Here is a 27,152-nt window from a genome sequence, read left to right on the forward strand (position 1 = left end):
ATCGAACGCTATTGACACAGCAACAAACGAGAGCAGCTCAGTGATTGTAAATCTATCGCTTTTGGAGTTTTTGGGTCTGTAAATTGCCCATATATTTCTGAAGACGGGCGTTCGGGTCGAAGAGCAGACCGCAGGGTTTTGCCATGAACGGCTCGGTGGCCAAAAAGACCCAGGAAACTCTGGGGAAAGTGATAAAGAAGCCGCCTCTGACTGAAAAACTGCTCAGCAAGCCGCCGTTTCGATACCTGCACGATATACTCAGCGAGGTGAGTCGAGAAGTGAACCGCTCGTAAATGTGTTTGTCGACAGAATAAAGAGTAAGTTGGTAGTTAAATTAAATGAGCTTTAGCTGGTTTCGCTTCTTGAGTGAACATCTTGTACTTTAGCTAGCTTTTAACGTTGCCTCAGGTTGTCCAGATACCCAGCAGCAAAGCTAACGGTTAGCAGATCTACTAAGCTCTCTTGAGCTCTGTACTGGCGAATTGTAGATTTGGATTAACGTTAGTGGACTAAGGTGATAGGAGGCGGCTGCACCTGCTGTATTACAGCTAAGTTATATAGCAATATCACGATAGCAAGCTAGCTAGCTAGCTGGCTTGGTAACTGTTAACTAACTTGGTGGTGTCTAAGTCAGCATTTCGGGATTTCCATAAGTTATTTGTTCATTGCACTTCTTACACTGTGAACAGGAAACTCCCCGTTTTAACTCTTGGGCTGTTTTCCATGTGCTGTTGTAGGCTTTGGAGCAGAAGTTGAGGGACGTTTCTCTGTTCTGTTAGCGCCTCTCTGTTGCCAGGCACCTCGCTGAGCTTTGATTATGCAAACAAACCAAAAAGGCCTTATGTGCGCTTACATGGTCCGTCATCCACTTACCTGGCCGCACAGGTGGAAATGTACTAGACCTGATGGCCAGAACGACAGTCAGGAACACGCAAAAGGACAACAAGCTATAACCCAAAAATATGTTATCAATTTAATATGTTAATAATGTATATAAATGCCTACCAAGTTCTCTTCTGTTACCGTTGTTTCGTCTACACTTGACGTTTAACCGCGGTACAGAGTCAAAATTAAGATTAATAATTCTGGCATAATTACACGTTTTTAAATTGTACACTGTGTGTCTAAGAGTTTGTAAACACCTGCTCATCCAACGTGTCTTCTGAAATCAAAGTTATTAATCGGGAGTTTATCCCCTTTTGCTGCAGTAATAGCCTCTACTCTTCTGGGAAGACTTTACAGTAGATGCTACATTCCTAGATGCTGATTTAATTGCATTCAACCTCAAAGGCATTGGCGAGGTCAAGTGCTGATGTTGGATGAATAGCTTTGAATGCCATGTCAGCAATGGGTGCACCTTAAAGCGGCACTTATTAAAAGAGATGGCTGGATACTTTTGGACATATAGTGTATAGGGCTGGGCAGTATGATTATATTACTTAAAAACCCTTACCAACTGCATGTTTGATTACAAAGAGAGTATAGTTAGTCCTTTTAACTGGATTTGGTGTAGCACAGTGTTTAAAGTGTTGAATACAAATAATTGAATGCATAGTTTTTATTAGTATTTTTGAAATGTTGGCTTACTTTGTGTGTTCTACCATATCAGATGTCAGAATAAATATTGTGACATAACGTGTTTCGTTAAAACATCTTGAAATTGGGAGATATGACATTTTGCCATATCGCCCACCTCTAATAGTACACCTCTGTGGCTTAAGAATGAGACAAGTAGTAGTCATAGCAATACATAACGTTGGAGGACTGTGAAGGCCGAGGTAGGTTGTTCAGTGGCTCTTTCTCCCTAAATCCAAAGATAGTTTTAGATACTAAAAGGTCTGCCAAGATTAGCCAAGCTGGCACAAAGTGTATGGGAGGACAGAAGCATAACTGTACATCACACACACCACTCACGTTGGTTAAGACATCCCTGGAAAGGGCACTCAGTCCTTTCACTCATGGCACCTCCATGTGAGCTACATCGTCGTCTTCACTATAGAAAGTTTGGCTGCATTCAGTCTGCACTCCAGAACATTGCCTACCTCTCGGCATTATGTGTGCTGGAATTTGTTTTTCCTCTATGCTTTCTTTCATTCTGTGCTTAAGCTCAGCTTTCAGCTCTGGTTATATGCATTATTGATGCAGGCCTTCACTGTCATGCTAGACTCCACTGGGCTGATTATTTGTGTATTTGTTTTGCTGCTTCATTTCGAACGTGTGAACTGAACTGCCCTTTAAATAATTGTAGAAAGGCAGTGGGTTTTAAATGGCATCAATTAATTTTCATTATTGCCTTCTTTTCAGGTAATTCGCACCACAGGCTTCATGAAAGGTCTTTATGGAGAAGCAGAGATGAAGTCAGACAACGTAAAGGTGAGCCTTTTAAACTGCACTGCATAACTTTGCCTTGCATCAGATATATTAGAGCATAAAGCATACGCAACGGATGCGACGGACACAGCTTAAGCTCAAATAGACAAACATTACTCATTGCTGCCCTCTAAAGGTGGTATAGCACCAGTCAGAATTTTTGTTGTTTTCTTAATATCCATGACCTGTCTCAATCAGACGTATTTACTGTCTGATTTTATTTACATGTATATGCCTCAACTCATCTGTTACAAGGCACCCAATTCACATTATGTTTGTTACTGTGGAAAATAATTGTGGTCCACTTAAATAATTGCAATTGGGTGATGATGTAATAGTTATGAAAGGCCTTGGAAGTGGCACAAATCCGATATTTTGCCTTAAAGGGGAACTCTACACCAATATTTAAAATTTTCTACATAATTAAATGGGTACAATGTAAACAAAGTAATTCGGAGAGAAACTAACTGAGTCAGAATTGTTCACAGTGGTGGTGAAGGGAACCAGACGTCTGAAGAGTTTAAAGCCTCTAAAAGCTCCCTCACCGAAAGTTATTACACAGAATGGATATGAATACGCTGCCTGATGCCTGAGGCGTTGTTTCATAATAGTTTTGTGATAAGCAATTGGCCTAAACATCTTCTGAATCCATTTATTTTAGTCCATTCATGGTGGAGGGGTTTATGCAGGGTGTTGTAAAGCAAAATAGCGCCCAAGGAAAACTTTTTTTTTCCCAGATTTTCCACTATTTTACCATCATCAGCATTACATATAAAACTCAGAAGACACGCATAGGTTCATTGGTGGTTTTAGATAGTGAATAAAATGGCTATATTTGTGTTGTAGACATGGCGACCCCTGGTAAAATTGAACCATTTTACATCAAACCACTCTGAATGACTTTGTTTATATTGCAAAGATGAAATTATTCAAAAAGTTTGAAAATAGCTGGAATTCCTCTTTAATGTGATACAGATCTGATGTTTTCAGAGTTGTGTGAATGCACAAATTGGATTGGAATTTTTATTGTGCATGCACATATTGAGGTCATTCTCCCATGTTTGCAGCGTAGCAGCAGTGGCTAACTTGAAGTTATTAAAAGCTGCAGAAGCATTAAAGTGACTGGCCTTTTTTCACCTTCTCTCCTAATCATGAACAGCTGAGAGCTGTACAGCGCTTACTATCTTTGTGATGAAGGCTTAAGCTGCTAGTTTGTTCATTTGTTGGTGCTGTTTACATGACCATTTGAATAATCAGATACCTGCAGAAATCCAATTGTGACCGGATTATTGAGTGCATGTGAACACACTCACTGTTGATTAGGATGTGTGCATGTAAGTCATTTCAGGGTAGAGGGCACATTTTACTAAAGACAGATATGGGTGATGTACAATCACAAATGTGAATCACCAAGAACGGAAATGAGCAGTAAAGCTTTTAAAGTGAATGTAACCTACCACCCTCAGATCCAGATAAGTGTTCTGTGGGTGTTTTGATTGATTAAGGCATTTCCAATAATAATAAATGGGTTTGTTTTTTTTAAGCAATTTAATACAAGAGGGAGTGTGTTGTCATGCATAACATCACAGTTGATGTTATTGCATGATAACACACTTTATGATGTTATATAAATTTGCAGAATATCAAATGTGCTTTAATATTGGCAGTTCATTCCACCGCAAAAAGTAGGAGCCTTTGCGTTCGGTTAGACCCACATAACTGTCAAAATATCAGGTGCATCTCAGTTTTTTCATTCTTTGCCAAATTAATGTGAATGTCATTTTGTTCCAGCCTCGTTTGCTGAATTGTAGTCTGTGGGTTTCTAGTCAGTTCCAGTACTTTGTTCTGCCATCAAAGCTGCTGACCAAAAAGGTTGCTTAGAGGAAACAACGGGTTCAGAAGGTTAAATATTTTCAGAAGGTTTGGAAGGTTTTCTGTGTTCGTATGTGCTAAAGTAGAAACTTAGTGAAGGTTAGCTGTGGCATAAAGCAAGTTATTACTTAGCAACCAGTCCTCAGTGGAATGATGCAGTTATTGCGATTAAAAATGTGCTGATATTTGTTATATTCCTGAGTATCCTCAACAATCAGATTGTGGCGTCAGAACTAACTGTCATGTAACAATATTGTGGTTTCGGCATAGATAGCGCTTCGAACAAGTGCTCTTTTGTTTGCACAACAGAAGGAGGAACCCGCCGCTCAGCACTGCCGAAACAGCTGGGAAGCAAGCAGGTCATCAACAGCCACACATTTCTCATACATGATAGACCCCAACTCCACTAACCAGCTCCACAGCCCAGCAAGGCATATCATAAGAAACACTGCACCACCTATAATGTCCAAGCAGCAACAGCTATTTACATGAATTAAGTCTGTCTCACCGCTGCATGGTGGTAACCGTGGTACTCCACTTCCTGCGTGTCCACGGCTGAATTAGCCAGTAGCGCGATGCTACAATATATATATATATATATATATATATATATATATATATATATATATATATATTTATATATTATACTCACATTGTGTAGCAGTGTAACCACAATAAGATGCATTTTGGATCACCCAACTCAGGCTGATGAGGGGCAGTTTTGGGTGTTCCTACTGGATCTTTGATAATATGAATAGGTGAACCCTCTTATTTTGTAATTTCTCAACAAGAGATTGGTACTTCTGTGGCAGCAGTTCAGTAACCCACACTGCAGTGTCTGAGTCCCATTTGAGTGTTGAATTTGACGACCATTCCAAATGTAACTCAAGAGTTTCTCAATTTAATGAGCATGCCAAGGGTCAGTGACTCAATCAGGCAGGACGTGTGAAAAGCCTTTCCAAGTTTGAAAGCTTAATGCCACTAACCAGCTGAACACAGATGCCTATCGCTGTGACCCTGTAAGAGAAACATGCAGCTAGCACTCAGTAGCTCTCTATGAGGGATGAGAGAAACTAGAAAATAGAGAGCTAAAGAGAGATAAAGCGCTGGCTAAAATGTTCACACCCGATCCCCTTTCAGACAACCATGCAGTGTAGAAGTAGCTGAGTCCTTTGATGCTACAGCATACATAATGGATGCTCTCTCTCTCTCTCTCTCCCTCTCTCTCTCTCTTCTTCTCCCTCTCCATTCCAACATGAGACTGAAGAGCTTCTGCCTGAAAGTGAACTGTCTGGGTCTCAATTAGAGATATCTTTGATGATACTTAGATTTAAATAGACAGTTTTGCTTTATATACTAACCTATGTATAAATGTCAAACCAGATCAAATACTATTGAACTATGAACTCTGCTGCATGTGGTAAGAAATAATGAATTATGATTAATATTGTCTACTGCCTGTGGAAGCTCATTACCAGCTAGCTGAATTATAATTAGCTCATAATGAGAACATGGACAATTGCACTGCATCATAATCTATCAACCATTTAAATTAAACTTAGGGGAATTAAGTGCAGGGAGCACATAATTAAAGCTTCTGTTAGGGATGATGCATATGGTTTAATAACATTGATATTAGTAATACAAATATGTCAAACAGGTCAATATGACAATCAAATAATCTCTAATAAGTGCTAAGGTAATGGTAAAATGTTATTTTTTCCCCCCTTTGCCTTGTAGGATAAAGACTCAAAGATAGCGTTCCTCCAGAAGGCCATTGATGTGGTGATGCTGGTGAGCGGGGAGCCTCTATCTGCAAAGCCTGCACGAATAGTTGCTGGCCATGAACCAGAGAAGACTAACGAGCTGCTCCAAGCCATCGCCAAGTGCTGCCTCAACAAGGTCAGCTCTGTCTGAAAAGCCACTGAAAGATCTAAGGGATTCAGAAGACCACTTTCAGTAGAACTGTAAATATGACATCTTACTGGGCGATCAGTAATAGGAATGGCACTCATGCCTGTAGTCTTGGGAATGTTAATGCTCTTCCGGACTGTAATTGGTCTCTTGAGGTTCTTGGAGGGCAAGGAATATGGGATAAGGGGCGTTACCAAGGGAGCATAGTGATGCTGTTCAAGTTCACCAGCACCAGCATACATTTTCTTCTATGGCAAAACATTTCATATTTAGTTATTTCTGACCTTTAGATATAACTTTCACTTACCACATACCTTCTTTTTAATCACCACATAAGCATATAAATATGGTTTTATGTACATTACCAAGCATCCCCAAAGGCCCACAGTGTTCACACCAATGATATCCCACTGTCATTATAATAGTGGCTGCGCTGAAAGGTTGAGCACACCGATTGTAGTGAAAGTAAAAGTGTGTAATTGGCATGGATGGCTGCAGTAGTTGTGTAGTGGTTAAGCCATACAGCTAAACTAGCAACTAACTTCTTTATAAATATAATGTGATTAGCTCACTGTGCTATAAAGTGTCTGCATTTGGAGAGTTGGTGTGTCAAAAAAAACAGAATGTATTTCTGCTCATTAGTGTTATTCAGCTTAAAAAGTAACATAATACTTATATGCTATAAAGCATCCGCTACACAATTTTCCACTGATGTAATCAAGTATACCTCGGGCATCATTTCCCTTGAGGACATGAAACTGGATTTAAATAATGCAATTTTGTGTGCCTAATAACTTTGCAATTACAAGTGTTATACATTGTATTATTTCCTTGATAGAAAATTGTTTGAAAACAGCCCATTTCAAACTAGTTTTAGCATTTTGATCTGATCAGTTCAAAACTTGTCTTGAAATAATCTATGGCATCTGTAGGTAAATACTTTTTTAGCCACCATAGTTGCCAAATATTAATTAATTATTGCCACAATGGCAATTCTGAATTAAATTACTAAAACCCAAAAATTGTTTGTCTCCAGATTTAAACCAGTTATATGAATTGAGATTTAGATGAGGCATGCAAAATTTGACCCAGATTGGTCTTCATGGGAGGCTACAGAGTACAATGAGACTTAATTGAAAATCCAATTGCTATTATTGTCCTTGTCCTACAAGTAAATAACAGGTCTGTGTTCAGTTTTTTAGCTGAAAAACTTTGCAATTACATTTTTTTTTACTTATTTGTTCAAAATTTGCAGCGTAGTATACCAACGTCAAAAAGTCAATCTACTAAACTTGATCAATAACATATGAAGTACTTTTGATAAAGGCTGACTCTCAATCATTTGTCCTCTGTTTGCAAAAACGGCCCCAATCCAACATATTAGGCCTCACTGAGAAGATTGGCGCTTGCACTTTGCAGATTGCCGCATATGGCTATATTTTTTCAGTGGATTTGATGAATATTCAGATTTTATTGTAACATTTTTAACTTCCAGACTGAACAAATGTATTCCACATTTTGAGTGTAGTGTTTCCCCACCCATGCATTGCAAAGTGCCTTCAGCAAATGTGCATTAAGTCTGCCACAGTACTGCCCAAACAGCAAAGTCAGTCAGCTCGAAATTCTTGGAAGAGAATGCTAAATACCTGAATATTGTTGTGAACTAACACATGCTTCGATTGGTTAGAAAATCATTTACATATTTGACCAGTGAGTGGAGCTATCTGTAGCGCCTATGGGGCCTTCATCCAGCAGGAGGGCTTTACCTCTGCGCTGTAGAAGTAAGCTGTGATATTTATTGATTCATCTGTTCCTGATGCAGCTCTCCAGTGATGAGGCGGTGAGGCGTGTCTTGGCCGGAGACAAACTGGATCTGAAGGGGAAGGCCAGCACCTCCAGATCCCAGGGCAAGGAGAACCGAGAGGGCCGAGAGCGCCACACAGAGAGAGAGGTCACTGAGATTGCTGATGTCTTCATTATTGTGTAATAGATAAACATGCATAGACTTCACAAAGAGATATTCTCAGAAACAACAGATTAAACACAAAGTTTTAGTCAGCAGGTGTAACATAAATTGTAGAAAGGAATACCACAGAAGAAATTAAGTGGCATAGTGTTATTTGGATGATTGTCCACATGTCATTCATAAACTGTTCTTTTCATACAGTTTTTCAAAGATAATTGATAAGAACCTAGCTTTATCTATGGTAGAAAAAAACTGTTTTGCACTGTTGCCATTCTGCACTGATCATTTTAGTGACACAGCAAAGCTTGTTGTTTGTTTTGACATTGTGCAGGAGAAGAGAGAGATTAAAGAGAGCAGTTTGAGCCGAGAGCAGAAGAATCCAGACCATTCTAAGGACCCAGAGGGCAAGAGGACCGAGAAAGACCGACACAGAGATGGCGAAAGGTCGGAAAAGGGTAGAGAGAGAGACAGGACAAAGGACCGGGATAAAGACAAGAGCCGTGATCGGGACAAAGACAAGGCCAGAGAGAGGGAGCGGGACAAAGATAGAGACAGAAATAAGGAGAGAGAACGAGATAAAGAGAGAGAAAAAAACAAAGAACGAGATTTGCACAAAGAAAGGGAACGAGAGCGGGACAAAGATAGAGACCGTGAGCGGGAAAAGCGAAGGGACAGAGACAAAGAGCGGGAAAGGGAACGCCCAAAAGAGTCGGAGGAGAAGCCAAAGGAGAAAACAGATAAAAAGGTTGGTGATCTCTTTGACTAGTAAGGATCCATATTAATTTTGTTTTTTTCTATGTGGAAGTTGCCAGACAGTTAATCGAACACGGTAAGATTTTATATTATGTAAAATCATATAATTGTAAATATTTGTAAAGTCAGACTTACTGAAATAAAGTAGCATGATTTCCACTCTCCTATTTAAAATCATCAGAACACCTTCTGATGTTGCTAAGAGAGACAGCCATGAAAATAAAGAGAAAAAAACCCTCTTCTGAACTGTAACTGAAAAAATAAAAGCAAAATTAATGTTGGCATTTCTTTTTCACCACTGTATCAAAAATGTTTGTATTGCGGTGCAAAAACATAAGTTTTGTGTATTGTTACATACCTGTTGGCTTCTCTGTGTGTTCAATACCATCATGTCATGTTTCTACAGGCCAGAGCAGCAGAGGAGCTCAGTAGGCAAAGGCCTCACCCAGAGGAGCCCATTAAAAACCATAAAGCTGAGCCAGGGGAGGTGAGTTTCTCCACATTTTTGGTGTGGTCAAGTAAAACACCTGTATTGTCATGCTTACCATTCTACCTAATTAGTTCAAACTGTGGTCCAACATTTAAAATCAGTATTCAGACCTTAGATATTTCCAAGGATTATGTTATGATCTGTTTGAATCCAAGGTATTAATTGAAATAGTAATGCGCCAAATAAATACAGGGTACTGAACTAGGCTACTTTCTTTTGGGAGGTGTCTGACCCAAACTCTAACCGTAAATGTCAACTTGTGAAAATAATGATTCAATTTTTTTCAAGTTTTTAAAAAGATCTTTTTGATTTTTTTAAAGGGAAGTTGAATTTGAAATTTGAAAGTTCAGTTTATCATAGGTTTTAAATAATAAATAAATAAATGCTGTCTGACATTTTCATGTTACTACCGAAACGCAGACCCTTATTTCAGCCACACTCCTGAGTTTTAAACCAGGAAGTGAGACTGCATCCCTGTCTCGCATGGCCTGGTGATGAGCACATATTTTCTGCAATTAAGGAAACTTTTTTTTGATTGACTGAAAAAACTTTTGATTTTATGTGTGTACAGCTGCTGTTCGTGTGTAGCAAGTTGTGTTTGATAGTCACGTTCTGGCTAGTGTTTTTGAGTTATGCTCAAAATTAGAACATGGCTCAAAAAACATTTGGCAATGTTTCTGTAGTGTTATGATTGCTTTGTTAGTGCCAAATTGGAATGTTCATCCATTTGGTTTAGTACAAGAAACATATTTAGTAGGATGATCTGTGTGTGTATGTATATGTACGTTTATGTGTGTGTATGTACAGTACTGTGCAAAAAAAGAACCAAGCCCAAAATAATGTTTTTTTACGAATGGTTTTGGCCTGATCGGAGTCTAGATTTAAAACCTTAAGAGAAGATTTGGCTCACATTAAACACAAACTAGCTTAGATTTTTTTTTTCAACTGTTTGAAGCCATTAATGCTGAGTGGAATAATATTGACTTTTATTGCTGTAAAAGGCTGTCTGCAAGTTTACCCATAAAACCTGAACATTTAAAGAAATAAAAGGGAAAAACTATGCCATACTAAGTTACTTTTTTTTTTTGCTAATTTACTGACTAATATTTGTTGCTAAGATCATTTAAAAGCTTAATGGTTTGCCATTTTGAGCTTGGTCCATTTTTGAACAGTCATGTAATACACCTATTACACTAAATTAAATTTTGCCCAACGAGAATTGTCAGTATATGTTTCCAGCTCTGTTTCTCAGTTTTTGGCTTCAGAGCACTGTTCTGTCTTTCTATAGATAGATACATATGTGTATCTATCTATAGAAGGACAGAACAGTGTGAAAAACCGCTTTCAGTATCAAAGTCTGACATTAGTGTAGGAGTTCTGACTTTCAGCTGGAATGTCTGACACGTCTGTAATCATGTCTTTGTCTCTTTAATCCTCAAGACTGAAAGAGATGAGCTAGAAGAGGTACATTAGCATTTGCTCTGTCATGTTTGAGTGGCTACTTGCCATAGTGTGTTTCAAATCAAGTTTCATTTATTTCTCATTAATGTGGGGCAGGTGTGAACAGATGGCTTTTGTGGTGGAAGCTTTTTAGTTCATGCATGGCAATGTTGTTGTTTTTTTCTTTTCCCCACTGAACAGAATAAATGAAGGACATGGTGTGCTTTATTTGGCCTTCCTTTATATGTGCTATTTAGTGAGTAGTATGCTAATGAACAGAGCTTCAGGGTTTGGAGAAAAAGAGCAAAGAGATGTCAGATTTGCGTAACTCTGTGTGCCTTATCATTCCTAACAGGTGCTTGAGGCAAAAGCTAATGAGGTATTTCAATTGTCCTCTCCTGCTTTGGGCAGTCTATAGAGTAGCAGGCTGTTTTGTAGCAGTCTAACAGATTGCATAGGTTGGGCAATTCCTCCTTATGTAGAAGATTGCTTCTGTGTCACTGTGCTTGGTTTTTTTTGCTTATGTGTTTAGAAGTTGTGTTGTAGCTTTGAGTAAATGAGAAGAGTTCATAAATGCATGTTTTCTTCTTATGTTAGACTTTTGTTGCATAAACACCCCTGCACTGAACTCTTGTGTTTTTTCTCTTTATCACATAGCCAACAGAGGCTTTGCAGAACCAGGTAGTTACTGCAGATTCATCTTTGAAACACATTTATTTGGCAGAGTGTGTTGCATTTTGGTGCCTGGAACAACATAGTTGGAAAATCCACAAAGACATGTAAATAATATGAGAGCGTTGCACAGTATGACTCATTCTAAATCACAGAGATGTAATGGGAAAGGTATGATGAGTAAGAGTTCATAGATCATTTAGTGTGAAAGGGCTTTTGGCTCCAAGATGAAATGACTAACTCCTCCTGTCTTTGTGTCCAGCCGGAGAGTCCTGCCAGAATACCCAGGCCTTCATCTGCCAAGGGACAGCGACGTTGGCCCAAAGCAGGAGCCCCAGGTGACCTGCCAGTCTTGCAGAACATAAAGCATGCCAGACACTTTCATTTGGTTGCGTAACATGTTATTAACAGACATTTGCACTACATCAAAATTAATATTATAGCCCCCCTGTGATTATGGGGTTTATTTTGATTAATGATTTAGCAATTCTCTCTCTCTCTCTCTCTCTCTCTCTCTCTTTCTTTCTCTCTCTTGCAGATGAATCAGATAGTGATGGAAGTAAGTAGCCATGGCTCCCAATACAGTGAATTGTACTGTCTGAGGTCAAGATTTAATTTGATTTTTGATTTTGAGTTAAAAATGTCTTGATTGTATAGAGCTCTAGGTATATACTACTATACACATAGTGGTTTGGCTCATATAAAGGTTTTCAATCAGAACTTTTTTCAAGTTTGCTGTGCCAGCCTCTAACAAAACAAGCTTAAAAACCTGTGATGTATAGAACTTAAGTGACTTAAAAAAAAAAGTCCAGTTATTTGAGCATGATTGTGTGCATTGCATGAGCCCTGCCCTGCCCCATGACAGAATGCATGCAGAAGCCTAATTATAAACACTGACAAATGGTAAATGAGACACTCTAAAGAGACAAACAGTTTTGGCAATTGAGGTTCAAATTTTAATAATGTTCAGTTGTTCTTTTTTGATACTGTATGGAAATTGTTACCTTACTTACTACATTCTGTTTCACTGAAAGGTAGTAGCAGATGTGCATGCTTTACTCCACTGTGGAATTCAGTCCTAGAGACGTTGACTTAAAGGGTCTTTATTGAATGCCGTTCATTTGTTTCAGTGGGTGACAACCCTTCAGTCCAAAAACGAGTCCACCTTGAAAATGGAGACGCATCAGACATTGTGCCATCCCACAGGTTAGCGAATAGCTTTCTTTCTTTCTTGCTTTCTTTCTTTCTTTCTTTCTTTCTTTCTTTTTTGCTTACTGGCTTTCTTGCCTTCCCTTTTCTTGACCTTATATCTGTGTAATTTTCCAACGCAAAATGTTTGGTTGATTTCACCTCAGTCACAACACAGGCGCAAAATGAGATAATAGGCTGTTTTGTACGTGTGAGAGAGATAGTAATGCTTTTGGCAGTTCCACGTTCCTTTCGGCCTTCTTAGGCTGCCTGGCAGTGTAACTCATTGATGCAAATCCTTCACTTTCACTGCAAAGTACTGCCAGACTGCAGTTCAAAGCAGCATGTCTGCTTGCCTTTCATTTCACAGCTGATATCTTTCACTCTGCACGCAGGAAAATTGCTCTTGGTCTCTCGACACTTATTTATCTCAACTGTACGTCAGCAGCCTCCCCACAAACACACTTAGCAAAGAGTGATAAAACTAGCTACATTGTCGTTCAGAGTCTTGAAAAGAGGTGTAATAATGATATCATGCTTCTGAAGCAGCAGCAGGAGGATACCGCGGCCTAGCAGTGCGAGGCCAGCCCCTCCTCGAGTGAAGAGGCAGGAGAGCTACACTGACGGAGGCCCAGTGGAGAGGTGAGTACTTTGAGGAACTTTCATACTTGCTGTCTGTCGATGAAAGTAAAACAACAGTGTGGCAGTTCTGGCACCAGAGATGATAAAACACAGGCTTGGAAATTTGTTTCTAAACTCATAGATAAAGCTTTGAATCCAAGAACCAGCAATACAATACATATAGAACCACACTGAAACATTCTAAATAGTTTGTTTGTTTTCATTGTTTGCTGATTTGGCACTCGGTGTACCATACATTTGATAGAAATGAAGCATTACTGGCCCCCATAGTGGCTTTGTTCATAAATAAAAAGTTATAAAACATTGTCCAGATCTTAGCCATGTGGTGATGGATTACTTGACTCTGCGTTTGTGCAACTTCTCTACTCTACTCTTAAAGAGTAGGTTAAACATTGTAATTAAGATTGCTAGCTTTCACTTCTTACTATTTATGTTTAGATTTTGGTTAAACTCTTCCTTTAAGCTTATAAACAGAAGCAACACAGTCTAAAACAGTGAATATTTTCCCATGTGGAAAAAAAAAATGTCTATCCGCAGGCTGGGCAGTGGCAAGCCTCACTCTGCTGTCATTGTGGAGGGCAAAAGACTCTCGGAGGATGAAGAGGAAGAAGATGGGCAGTTTGTGGTAGAGGAAGCAGTTCCACCTCCACCTGACATGCCTGAGCTGGAGGTGGTGAGTGCCTTTCTCTCTACAACAGAGTAGGAGAATAGGAGTGCTGAGTTATATTTGGCTTCTCTAATGTCTGCAATGATGTGTGTCTGTGAGCTTATAACTCAGGCCGATCTTAAATCATTACCTGATACTTTATGCATAATGGTCTTTGACATTTTTATGAACATTTATTTGTTCTCACTGAGTAATTTCTTCATATAGGAGCCATCAATTGAACTACAAGGTGATGAGAGACACGGTGAGTTGAAAGAACCATGTGCAAGCTCTGAGCTACACATCAAATGATTTGAATTAATTTGTATTTTTCAAGATTACTCCAGTTTATAAGTTGATTTTCTCTCATTATAGGTGGGCTTGTGAAAAAAATCCTAGAAACCAAGAAGGATTTTGAATCATCACCCTCATCTCTAAAATCAAAAGATCAGGTATTACATTTTTAACTTTAAAAAGAAAAGGTCTGTGTTGTCTTCGTTACTCTCCACTAGAGGGCAGCGCTATGTCAGTCTGCTAACACAGCTTGGCCCTGTGTGTTTTTTCACAATAGCATTCCACCAATGTGAGTAAGTGCATTTCAAAATCTGCTCATTGAGACAATCAGTGCTGGTTTCAGTAAATACGATACGTTAGGGACGTGATTTTTGCTGTTTTTAATTTGAAAGTCTTAGCCAGCGAGTCAAGCATTTATTAAAGAAAGCAGCTTTGCAAATGGACTGGAGCAGGGCAATTGTGGTCTCAGACCCACTGAAGTATTTTTCAGTGAAACTGTAGCAGCAGGAGCAAAACACTGTGACTTCACAGATGACAATTTCTAGATATTTCACCCCTTCGTGTGTAACTGTTGTGAGCTGCTTAGTTAGATAAACTATGTAATCTCAGGATCTTAGCTTGGAATGTGTGAGAAAAAGTTGCATGTCTTGAAAACTGTTTTGTGATTTGTTTTGTTTTATGACCGATTTATTGCCACTTATTTTATTTCCACTCTTAAATCTGCTCAGGCCCCTCTCCTTCATGGCCCTGCGACATTGTGAATATCTATCAATGGAAAATAGATTAGAATTAACGGCACCAATATGTTCTCGATTTATCACTGGCCAAAGTTCAATAACAAGCAAAGCATTTCTCGTTTTCAAAGATCAGTAAAAATCCATTCCACAAAAAACAACTCCCAAGGCCATGTGTTCCAGTCTTCCACCAAGGCACAAGCAGGCAATAAATGTAGTTTTCTTTTCTCCCTTCCCATGTAGCGACAATAAACTGGCCTTTCCATATTTTATAGTAGATATATTTTTCAGAACCACTGGAGTATGATTTCCATTCAGATGTGGTGCATTGTCCAGTGCTCTCCAGTCCTTGTGCTGGCTTTCTATGAGCCAGGGAGCGATCCCATAGTCAATATTTAGACAGTGATTCAGTTTTGAGGTGCTCTTGTCTGTACCCTGCTTGTAGTGGCCTGCGCTGTGCTGGGTGGTCCACCTTCCTGGAGCATGTACTCCGCTCCCATCTGCTGGAGTCTGGCTGCTGGTCTGATGGATGCAGTATTTGGTGGTGCAGCTCATGCAGAAAGCCCCTGACTCCCAGCCTCAGTGTGACCTTAGCCACGTGTGCTCGCACACAGAGACACTTGCTGTGTGTCTGCGTATTTCATAGTCTGCTACTCTGCTGTCCGCAGCTTTCTGCTTGGCCTGGATGCTCAGGTCTCCAGCAATGCCATACATCTTGTCATTTGATTAAACATAATATATTAAAGACTAATCAGGCTTATCTTGTGCAAGTATTTGTGACAGTATTAGTGACAAGCTTGGGAATAATGCCAAACCCCATCAGCACTTAAACCTTTCATTTGGGGCATATGCACTTTTGGACAATGAACCTGTCAAAATAATTATTTAGACAATACCTACTTATCATACTCCTGCCTTTCGCACAGTGACTGCTGGGATATGCTCCAGCTCCCCCTGTGACCCAGAAAGATAAGCGGCTTAGAAAATATATGTGTGTGTGTGTGTGTGTGTGTGTGTGTGTGTGTGTTTGTACTTACCATACCTAGAAAAAAACAGTTGCCAGTATTTTCTCTTAAAAATAAAAAAGAGAATATTTCAAAAGAAGACTGTTCTATTCCTGCTGCCACTCGCACCCTGCTAACCCCCAGCCCACTGCCCCGCACCCCCTTCCTCTCTCTGTGTTCTTCGTTTCAAAATAATCAGTCTGGATTTCCCTCCATTCCCAAATAATCAAATTAGATTTCCCCCATCAGACGCGGGCCGGCTCTGGGGTGGAATCCGAGCAGCACACAGAGCGCTCACCTAATTCACTTAATGCTGCCTCATCAGTTCTCTGACTGCCCTGCCATTAACGTTGGCCATGAGCTGGGTGCGGGCTTTCAGGCCACTGCGCACTCTAAACAGGGCTGCAGGTTAACTAGTGCTCTGTGCTTCCCTTGCCTAGTCAGCTGGATGGAAAAACAAGCTGCAATGACTTCCTTCCTGACTTGAAAGGGGTGAGGGTTCAGCCTAATAAAGCCGGCGCTCTCCTGTAATCTTAGTGTAACATCCAGGGTTAAAAACGTAAATATTGAGCTTCCTTATCCCCCCGACAGGTATAGGGTTACAGCGTGTATAACTCATTCTTCAAGTATGCCCTTTTCCTCTGTACGTTTGAGGATCTCTACCACAAATGCACAGGACTACATATCCTCATAATTTTCTCACATATATTCAAGAAGTGTTTGTTTCTAACTCTTTTTTAACTTTTTTAATTTGTAAAACATACCAAAAAAGCTACAGAATGATTTGTGTGAACACCACAGGCACACTGCCCAGACAGCAAAGGATGATCAAGCCAGTGCTTTAGCTTTGCTAACAGTACCTTGTGCTAGTAAAGGTTGGTAGACAACAGGCAAAAGGCCAGTTATTCTTTTTTTTAGACTTCTTACATAACTTTAATGGCATTAACATTTGCAGTTTTTAGTATATGTTCCTGTGCGAAATTTGTTTGTTTTCCCTTTAAAATGGCTAGTAAGTACAATTTAATATTATCCACTTGCACAAAGAACTCAAAGGAAAATACTACAAAACTACAGTTAAAAGTAGAGACAGGACAAAATCAAGCTACACTCTTGCTTCAGATGTGGAAAAATCCACAGGTGTTTCTGTTCAACCTTCCACTGTGAGAAGACAACTCAAGACTGTAGGTCTAAAAGGATGTGTAGCTGTGAAGAAGCCCTGAGAAAAGGAAATAGACAAAATAATTGCACATCAAACAAAAAAGCTGCGGGTGTTCACAGAATAATGGACTGGAGTCCAGAACTCAGCATCAAGGAATGTGTTTGGGATTACTTGGATCATGAGAAGCAGAAAATGGAACCAACGCCTAAGGCTGAACTTAGGTTGAGTTTTGGAAAAATATCATTGCAGATTTCTTTAGAAAAACTGAAAGCAGATCTCCTAAAAAGAAGGGAAGCTGTAATAAAGGCAGAGACACACACAAAAAAAGTTTTTTGCTTTTTTCATGAATAACTTGCGCTTAATGGCCGTACTGCCTCGAAATTTAATAAATGAAGGTTGGCCTCTAACTGGCACAGTAATGGAGATTTTACATTTTCATCTCAGAAGAGTTACTAAATCTTAACATAATTTCTTGTTACTTAACATGGCCTTATCACTTAATTGAAATTGCATAAATGCCATCTCTCACCACAGCCAGTGAGACTGAAGAATGTGCTGTGTATTTTAGGACTGACCTCTTCTATGCCCCCCAGAACGCATGTATATTATTATAAAATACTTTATGCAGGCCGTCTTTTTATTTAGACAGAATTGGCCCCTCACAGCAGCTGCGTTTTCATAAGCATTTTTTCTCCTTTTTTTTACACCATCAAATTAGCCCTGATGAAGGTTCGCAACGTATAAATAAACCCTGTGGCACACAAATGGATGGCTGTTGAGTGAGCACTACACAGGAGAAAGGCCAGCGTATTCTCTGTAGGATAGGCAGGAAAATAAATAGTCATCTCTTCAGGCCTGTGTCTTCATAAACACCTACCTTTTTTGTGCAAACGTATAGGAAATGACTCCCCTGCATTCCTGGAAGTGTGTTGCCCTCCTAGAGAGAGACTGCTGACATGTAAGGGTAGTGACTTATGGTGGTGGAACTTTGAGTAAATGCCCATTTGAATCAACAGTTAGCTGATAACGTTCGTATTAACAGACATTTAACAAACATTCAAGCATGATTGTCTGTCAGCTCTGATAATTCTCTTGGGTGGCTGGCCCACACTGGATTTTTGGGTGCACAATAGCTTTGTTTGTGAGCTAGCTTCTGTGGTGGTTCTTCTGGACCTCGGTTGGGTCAGGGCAGTGACCCCCATGGGGACAAACTGACCCCACTACATCCTGTGCTCATGACTCTCCTCTCCTCACCCCACTGCAATGCAGCTATTTTTATGATGTAGCTGGACGGGGCCTGTGTTTCCCTTATGGAGGAAACCCCTGAGCAGTGCTCAATTAATCTTTCCCCTCAGAAGCCCAGAGACCCACCATGGAGCCTCACACCAGCAAGAAAAACATAAACAACAGGAGCAGAGCCCAGTATAGCGACTCTGTGTGTAAGACTTTAAGATAGGAGTCTACAGGTAGGCCTATGCAGTATAATACTGTTGGTTGGAATCATTGTACTATGCTTGTTGTGTTAAGGAAAGGTAAATTTATAGCAGGTCATAGCTCTCTGGTCAATAAGTCAGAACAAATTATGCTAACTTTGTAATCTGTTGATGTTCAGTTGTCCAAGCTCATTTATCACCATATAACTTACCTAAATTGTAGATGATGTCATGGTTTTGGATGCAGTTTGCTATTTTATCCACAAAGACGGACACTTCCTTCATTTATTACTCCTGCAAAGTTTGTAAGCCTTTGAGAGGTTTCATGCACTGGAGCTATTTTTCTTGTCAGAGTGCTCTTTGAAGAGCCCTGTATCCCTCTCTTTCCTTCATTCCTCATCAGCCCTTCATAAATCATGTATTTTATATGCATTTCCTCATTAAGCAAATTAGGCTTGCAACTCCACTGTGCAGAGCACTCAGGCTTTGACCAGGTCTGCAATTGGCATTCAGCCCTGCTCTCTTGCCCTGGTGTGAGGTTAGGAGGGGAGGCAAAGGGCACCAGGGCCTCCAGCACCCACTGTCTACAGAAGCCACCTGCAGTAGGCCCACTGCGCCGGTACTGTCGACCTGCTTCCGTCACTGTCTGAGCTAATGGTAAAACCTGCCCTCAGCCGCCTCACTCAAAACAAATATTTTTCTTGGGTTCGGGCGACGAAGGGGGAGAATAAGAGCGTGCTGGACTTGTAGAGGCCGACAGGGCCCCTATAAACGATTGATTTATATCCACAGAGACAGAAAGCACTGCTTTTCTTCTTCTTTTTCTTGTTCTTCTTCTTCTTTTGCGTTTTTGTGCAAAAGGGGTGAGGCGCAAGAGGACGGCAAACAGACCAAATCCTGCCTGGCCTTCGTGCTCCACCAACAGTACACGCTGGCCAGTGTTTGTATAGCGGGGGTGTTTAGGGGCTAGTAGAGCCACCCACCTTGCTGACGGCCAGCAGACGTTTCAGTACTAACACACTGACCAAAAAAGAGAAAAAAGGCCAGGTAAAAGTGAGCCTTTTTATGAACTTCCTAAAGGAAAGTGATCAGTTTCTGAAGCATCTGTCCACAATTAGCACACTTTTCAAAGCTGTAACAATAAATCTATTTTCATAACATATGATTAGAGAACAGCCTTTAATGAAAGCATTTCATACCAATGCTGGTAATATTATGTGTCCATGTGTAACTCACAAAGCAGACACCTTATTTGACAGTTGTGTATTTTTCTTACTGAGGATGATTTTGGCTAGTTTGTGTTGTGATTTAGATTAAGTTTCAGCACCATAAAGGTAGTTGATAGTGTTTGTGACCAAAATGGCAAAAATCAGCTGAGGGGTTCAACTTAAAAGAGGTAAAAGTGAAGTAGTTGTTACCGAATACTGTTGTAAAATAACTTCACTGCCATACTCTGTTACTTAAATAAACTAGGCCTAGAGTTATGTCTTACAGACCATTGTGCCTATGAGATGAGTGTGTGTGTGTGTGTGTGTGTGTGTGGGCAGGCTGTGAGAGTGAGGCTTGTTTGGCCTAGTGCCACACACAGCCTGTGGCTCCAGCTGAGTAAACATATATGGCTGGTGTGTGTGCCAGGCAGAGGGGTGACTGGGGCAGAGCAAGACCCCCCAACCACATACCGTACAGAGGAGGCCCTCACTAACCACTCATATTATGGATCCCATGGCTCTCTGGGTTTGATCTTTATATACATTGCTAGGTTTGTATAATTCCTGCCTTGAAATCCTAAACATTTGTAGCCTTGAAATCCTAAACCGCTAAATGCAGACTTCACCCTTGTTCTTTTTTTAATACATTACTGCTGGGTATAGAATTCCTCTAACCTCGTTTGTATAACTCATTTGAAGTGCTCCCTTCTGCGAGGTCTGTGAGGTGTGTCTGAAAAATGTGTGAGGCTTTTCCTGCTGCCAGTCAGTCACGTCTGCCTGTGGTTCTGCCTCTCTATCCCTCTCCCTAACCCGTGTGCTGATGTGTTGCAGGATCGGACACCGGTGTTGGAGGCAGCTCGTAAGAAGGAGCGGGAGCTTGTGGCCAGGGAGATTGAACGCCTGCGCTCATCCATTCAGACTGTGTGCCGCAGCGCCCTGCCTCTGGGCAAGATCATGGACTACATCCAGGAGGATATGGACTCCATGCAGAATGAGCTGCAGAGCTGGAGACGGGAGAACAAAGAGCACGCACAGGCCCTGCAGCAGGAGCAGAGGTAACGTGGGGTGGGCACATTTAGGGCTAAACAATATGGCAAAAATATCACAATACTTTGGTGACATTTTCATAATATCATAATACTTACTTTTTTATGAAGTTGAAGGCTCCAGTTGTACCACATTAAAAAATCACTATGGCAAAACCATGAATACAGTGATTTGATTCTGTAGACTCCTCGGTGAGGCCAGAATTCAATTCCTTACTTGCATAAAAGGGCACAAAATTAAAAACATAACCATTACTAAATCTATTGTGAACATTCTGATTTTTCCTTCTTTAGTGGTTCCACAATCTCTAGAGTGATCTTTTCTGGATTAAAGACTACACAAACACTATAGACCCTTTAGGGTGGATACCTGAGGGTGGGCCGTTTGAAATGTGCCCCCCCCCCACCTTTTGATTGGCTAATGCAGAAGAAAGCTGTGGTGGGATTCTAAGTGGTTGTATGACGTATGTGTGCAGTGCGTGCTGGGTATTGTAGAGAGAACACTGATGGACGAAAACATAAAGGAAAATTGTGAATTCTGTCAAACTGATGAGGCTGAGGGATGCAGTGCTGCGCTGCAAAATATTACTTAACAAGACAAACAACACTAAATGCTAGTTTCAGACCAGAATGCTCCTTAACATCAATCCTTACATATTAGTTTCACAGTAGTTAGTGAGTATTTCTGGATAAATAAACTTTCAGATTAATAACTGAATAATAAGCCTGGAGTTAATACTTGCAAAGAGCTCTCTAAATATAGTGGTTCTTTAGTTTTAGTCCCTATATTACGGAACAGAAAAAAGTATTCTGTCAATATTATTATTATTATTTATTATTAGTCATTATTATAACCAACAGGACCTCAAAGCCCAGATTCCTTGTGAATAAGATTTACTTGTCAGTCCTGAGACGTAAAGTTCTGTCATGCATCTCTTTCAGAATCACAGACAGTGCTGTGGAGCCGCTGAAAGCTGAGCTGGCTGAACTGGAGCAGCTCATCAAAGACCAGCAGGACAAGATTTGTGCCATCAAGGCCAACATCCTCAAGAACGAGGAAAAGATCCATAAGATGGTGTCCAGCATAAACTTCTCCTCACAAACGTGAATGAGGCAATACCTGAAATAAAACCTAAAGCACTGTCCACACAGGAGAGCTCTCTCCCTCAGTCTCATAGTAGCTCTCTGGTGATGGTTGTCTAATTTGCACTTTGAGTGGGTGTTGGATGAAACGTGGAGGATACTGATACAGTAGTCACCCTCTTCACAATCTCCTTATGGTTTAAGGTGCCTTCAGTCGGACTCTGAGTCTGATGTGTTTCTGATTGGGTTCGCTGGGATTTTCACTGTTTCATACAGAAAAAAAACACATGCACTGTGTTTTTCCCCTTCCATAGTAGATTTGCACACTTGAGAGATGTGTTTGGTCACGTTGATACTGATGTATAATATATTTTGTAATTCGGATTTCCAGTCTCCTCCATGTTCTCTATAGAAAAAGACTGAATTAATTGACACTGATTGATTGTTGACTGAATCAATGCCTTAGCCACACTGATAAGAGAACTTCTTGGCAATATGTCAGATTACTTTATTAATGCTTTTCAGGTGTACTGTGTCTCAGTAGCTCTCCAAAGCTTGTCTTAAGCAATAGGGGGCTGTTTTCTAGACAGAGGTTATGTGTAATCTTGGCCTAAATCGCACCATCAATGAGGGTTCTCCATCAAACCCTCTTTTTGGTTTGGGTCTGAGTTAAATCTGGTGGGAAAACCAGCCCACACATTAGCTGAAAGTTATGCATGCCAAAAGCTGGAGATGCACTAGTAAAGCACCACTGCACTTTGATCAATGAGACTGTGACTGAACATGTCTGTAGTGATGCGAAAAGAGGACATTTTAGTACACGAGGAGGAACCAATAAGGCCTGTTGTGGTACAGTACAAAGAAGTTTTAAGATAATCTGACTGATTTTATTTGATTTTTAAAGGTTACTGTATTGGCTGTGTTTCTTCATGTAACCATGTAGGAAGTTGACATTTCATGTGGGGGGTGGGGGGGGCTGCTTTCTTACATTACTTTATATTACTGTTCTTCAGCACTGCACAGCTGTCGGCTGAATAGAAAACATTGTATCGGGCTCACCAAAGGATGTGTCCTCAATATCTATGATATTTCATGCATGCGAGATTTCAAAGTTTTTTTGTTTTTTTTTTTTTAATTGACCTTTGTACATCCTGATGTAGTAGGTCATACCACTTGGACTCCAAAAACTCCTACAAGACTGATAGTTTTCAAGAGCTCAACCTTAAAGCGTACACTATTAATTATTGCATATCAATGAATATTTCAAATCAGTATTATCAGCTATATTATAGCATGAACTACAGTGAGTACAGTCAGATATTAAACTGCAAAAAATAAAAAATATCCATTTCATAACATTTTAGATATTGAATGCGAAGCATTTCCCATTTTGTTTTTAAGAGTGGACCATTTACACTGTAAGCTATTTTTACCACATCCATATTGTATTTGCTGTATATTATGTATATTTCATTTGTATCATAGTCCACAAATGACTATAAATTTTGTAGTGGAGTGAAATAAATGGCTACATTTAAGTAAAACACTTGCACATGCCCTGTTTTTAGGGAAGCAGTCATGAAAATGCAGGGGAAATAACGGGTGTTGTGAAAGTTTGCTGTTTGGTCGATGTGAGGTAAACATTAGTGTGGCATTTTAATGATTATTTTGGACGGTGTTACAGGGAAGTGATGAATGTGTGGAGTCTGTGTTTTTGACGAGTTCATGTGAAGTGCTGGTGGCGTCTGGCACAACGCAGTCACACGCTTGACTACGCCCAGCCTTTGAAGGCTAGTCCAATCTGACTTAACAAAAACACTTTAATACTCTAAGAGCCTATATTAGAGGCCTGATTTTGTTTTTCTGGCAGTGCTTGAGACAGCTGCACAAGACTTAACACACACACACACACACACATCCATATCTCTCTCTTTCTGTGCAAAGACTGTGGGGACCCTTCAGCATTAATTGAGAATGGGCTGACCTGGTCATTTCAGATAAGTCTGCTTTTTGGGGCTCTTGAAACCCCAGACACCTGGCTGAGAGGCTGCGGTGTGAACGTTGGGATTAAGGCTGAATGACTGGACTGCACATGCTCCTGAAAGCTTTTGTCTGGCTCTTGCCTTGTGTCCCTGACTGAGAGAGCAGACCCTGTTCTAAAGCCTTGTCTCCAATGTGTGAGGAGACACAGTTTGGCACATCTGAGGAGGAAATGGCTCTGGTTCTTCATCAGTGTGGACAAACTCCATCCATCTCATATGTTCAGTGGATGAAAGGAGCAGGTTTACTGCAGAAAACTCTGTTGATCTTCTTAATGATCCATCCACATCTATTTTTATATGAAAGTACCGTTAATCTCAGATAGTCTGTGTTTTAAATTGGCGGAGAGGGAGTAGAAATGTAGTACAAATTAGCTGTGAAATTCGAAAACCTCAACAATATAACGAATGGGCCTGGAGAGAGTCAAAGGGGCATTAACTGAATGAGGAAGGTAGCTGACCGATGTATTCTTTTTTTCCACTGCAGAGTAGCCTGTGGTTAGAAAGCTGGGTGTTCCAGCTCCCCATGCTCCAGTCCATTCTGAGTGACACATGGGGCCGTCCGACTCGCTGTTTATTTTTAGAGCCCAAAGCCCAGTGTCCACGGTTCAGCTGTCGTCAGGCAGCAATAAGGCATGGCTCTGTGGCTCTACGAAATAAACTTCCAACAATGACGGACTCAAGTCACCTACCACAGATAAACAGAAAGTTGAGCGTTGCCTCTGACCGCTGGACTCGCACTGGAACAAGCACTGACCCAGACTCTGCTAATGCTCTCTCAGGAACATGGTCTTGAAAGAGACAAGAACACAGACATCCTTATGTTTGTAATATGTTTAAAGGGGCCATTTTCTAGCCTCTCTTTAACCATTAGAAATAAAGACAGTTGCTGTGCATTTAGGACTACAATGTAAATGAGCTCTGTTCTGATTGGCTGCAGTGTACTGTGCCTCATTCAATATATAGTCCAGGCTGAAACCCTCCTAATAACTTAAATGTGGGCACTTAACTGCTGTAGGTGGGATATATGTAAATATGTTGGTTTTTGTGACATCACAAAAACAATGTATTAAAACACGCAGCTTGGTTTCTGTATCTGGACCATATAGACTAGGGAGTGAATGGTACACGGTGAAACCTTAACATTATTTACATCCTACATCAAACTATTTTATTTAAAAAAGTGAGGAGAATTTTATTCTCACCATTTTTAAAAGGATTTTTAAAAATACATAATATATTTAATATAATAATAAAAAGAAAAGTAATAGTGTACCTGACTGTGACTGACTTGCTTATCCTACCTAACATCTTTACCTATTTAGACTCGGTATTCTGCTCAAAAGGTAGACTATTAATAGTTAGCAGTTAAGTCTGATTCAACCTCTTATTCTCCAGGGTATATTTTGGTTTGTCCATCTGAATTTACATGACCAAATCATAAGGCAAATTATTCAGTAACCGCATGAAATAAATGTCAATTTTTATTTTATTTATTTTTTCTTGTAAAAGCTCCCCTCAGATTAACAGAACATGTGTTTTATGATCATACACATATTGCTATATGCTTACAACTTACTGCTGAAAGCCAAAATCTTAGACGCTCTTTGTATTATTTTATAAAAATAGTTTCTACAGAGCAAATCACTGAAGAGACACCATCTGTTTATAGTTTATAGCCCAGATTTGTGGAAAAATGGGTCGACTTTCAGTAGACAAAAAAATTGAGTTCAGCTTCTTTTATTGTAAGGGTTTAAAATTACGTTACCGATCTATTTGACTGGAAAGAAGACTCTCATACGACACCCACCTTTTGAATGTAGCTTATGAAATATGAAAGTTATGAAGAATATGACGTGCGTTTTGGAACCACCGGTGGTCTCAAGGAGCTGAAGAGGTTAAACTTTACATAAACACTCTCTCCTCCTCTCTTTCTCCAGATGACGTAATTCTCTTCAGTAAATATTTGGTAGGATACATATTAAACTTCTTTTTCTCAGCATTATCACTACCGAATTAGCTGCTTTGTCAATCCTGTGTTCCTGAGACTGTTTTGGTAATAGAGCTAAATGCTCCTCTTCTTTTGTCATATAGGAGTCTGTATTGAGAAGCTACAAACAGCAAAAGAAGAAAAATTAATAAACATATAAACATATATAATTAAATATACATAATAAACGCCAAACACGATCGAGACAGCTGATATTTACTGATAATTAAACCCGAATATATTTCCGGCCGTATTAATGCTGTTGTCACCTTAACAGCAGCCAGGAAGTGTAACTGACCCTCAGCCAATCAGAACGCGGCAAAGGACGAGCCGAGCCAAAACATCCGGGGAAGAAACTCCACCTAAACAAGCTGCGTTAAAACACAGTCCAGCGCATTAAACTCTCGTTTCGCAGCTCGTTTCTGAAACGCCCGGCGCCTTTAGAGAGAGTGAGCTGAGCACAGATGGCTGAGGGCGGGGGCGCTGTAGAGGGGGATGTTGATGATGAGCCGCCCAACATGAACTACCCTCTGGTCACCGTCTCCAACTTAGCCAGCAGCTCTGTGGCAGGTAACGGTGTCCATATTACAGCTGCGAACAGACCACACGGTCTCCACACCACTGACACTGCTGTAATTCACCATTATTACAGTGTCAAATGTTAGTTCTCATTTTCACTAATGCATCTTTTCGTCTTCAGGGGTATCATTTCTTAATCTTGCTGTTTAGATCGATAGAGATGGAGATAGAGAGGCGTGGTTGAAAAATGACTGGTTCAAACAAGATACTTGACCATTAGGCAGGGGTGCCCAGTCCTGGTCCTGGAGATCTGCCACCCTGCAGAGTTTAGCTCTAACCATAGTCTGTCACACCTGATCCAGGTAATGAAGGCCTTAAGGTGCATCTGAATAACAGAGCCAGGTGTGTTGGATCTCAACTCTCCAGGGTGGTAGATCTCCAGGACAAGGACTGGGGTGCACTTATCATTGATCTGTGACTGTTTCTGAATTCTTTACAGCCAAACTCACCGATGGCTAATATTTTGGCCAATTTTTTGTAGCCAGATGTGCAATCTAAACATTATTTGCTGTGAACAGGCCAGGCTGGCATTTTTAATTTTAAATCAGTTGCCTATTTAAATTATCACTTAATTTGATTTATATATGTGAAAAGTAAGAGGCAACTGGCTGTTTAGTACAATGAGTTATG

At 40.2% G+C, this 27,152-nt stretch overlaps 2 protein-coding genes across 8 annotated transcripts in view; both read left to right on the forward strand.

Annotated features, from left to right (window-relative positions):
* Positions 1–23,458, forward strand: traf3ip1 (TNF receptor-associated factor 3 interacting protein 1). 7 transcript variants are annotated; one of them, XM_036569391.1, is made up of 18 exons: positions 1–266; positions 2,305–2,373; positions 5,983–6,144; positions 7,979–8,107; positions 8,454–8,867; positions 9,282–9,362; positions 10,806–10,829; positions 11,161–11,184; positions 11,463–11,486; positions 11,740–11,815; positions 12,016–12,036; positions 12,608–12,683; positions 13,212–13,307; positions 13,845–13,980; positions 14,182–14,218; positions 14,329–14,405; positions 20,617–20,840; positions 21,774–23,458. In XM_036569391.1, exons 1-18 carry the CDS (start codon positions 144–146, stop codon positions 21,937–21,939), a joined length of 1,959 nt encoding a protein of 652 aa, XP_036425284.1. In that variant the 5' UTR covers positions 1–143; the 3' UTR covers positions 21,940–23,458. The 7 variants fall into 7 exon arrangements, with proteins under 7 accessions (XP_036425284.1, XP_036425292.1, XP_036425309.1 ...); XM_036569399.1 differs by having other exon boundaries at positions 13,215–13,307; XM_036569416.1 differs by lacking the exon at positions 11,161–11,184.
* Positions 23,459–26,263: 2,805 nt separating this feature from the next.
* asb1 (ankyrin repeat and SOCS box containing 1) overlaps positions 26,264–27,152 on the forward strand; it is a 5,262-nt gene continuing 4,373 nt past the window's right edge. The window contains exon 1 of the mRNA XM_036569435.1: positions 26,264–26,513. Coding sequence (XP_036425328.1) covers positions 26,408–26,513 — 106 coding nt within the window. The 5' untranslated portion in view covers positions 26,264–26,407. The remainder of the gene's footprint in view (positions 26,514–27,152) is intronic.

Source organism: Colossoma macropomum, unplaced genomic scaffold, assembly GCF_904425465.1.
Source record: "Colossoma macropomum unplaced genomic scaffold, Colossoma_macropomum, whole genome shotgun sequence".
NCBI lineage: Eukaryota > Metazoa > Chordata > Actinopteri > Characiformes > Serrasalmidae > Colossoma > Colossoma macropomum.

What these genes read in the sequence shown, in the direction of transcription:
- traf3ip1 (XM_036569391.1), top strand. Translation starts at nt 144, where the DNA reads ATGAACGGCTCGGTGGCCAAAAAGACCCAGGAAACTCTGGGGAAAGTG. An exon ending in ACAAGGTGATGAGAGACACG is followed by an intron (nt 14,219 to 14,328) that starts GTGAGTTGAAAG and finishes CTCTCATTATAG; the next exon opens with GTGGGCTTGTGAAAAAAATC. An exon ending in GCCCTGCAGCAGGAGCAGAG is followed by an intron (nt 20,841 to 21,773) that starts GTAACGTGGGGT and finishes CATCTCTTTCAG; the next exon opens with AATCACAGACAGTGCTGTGG.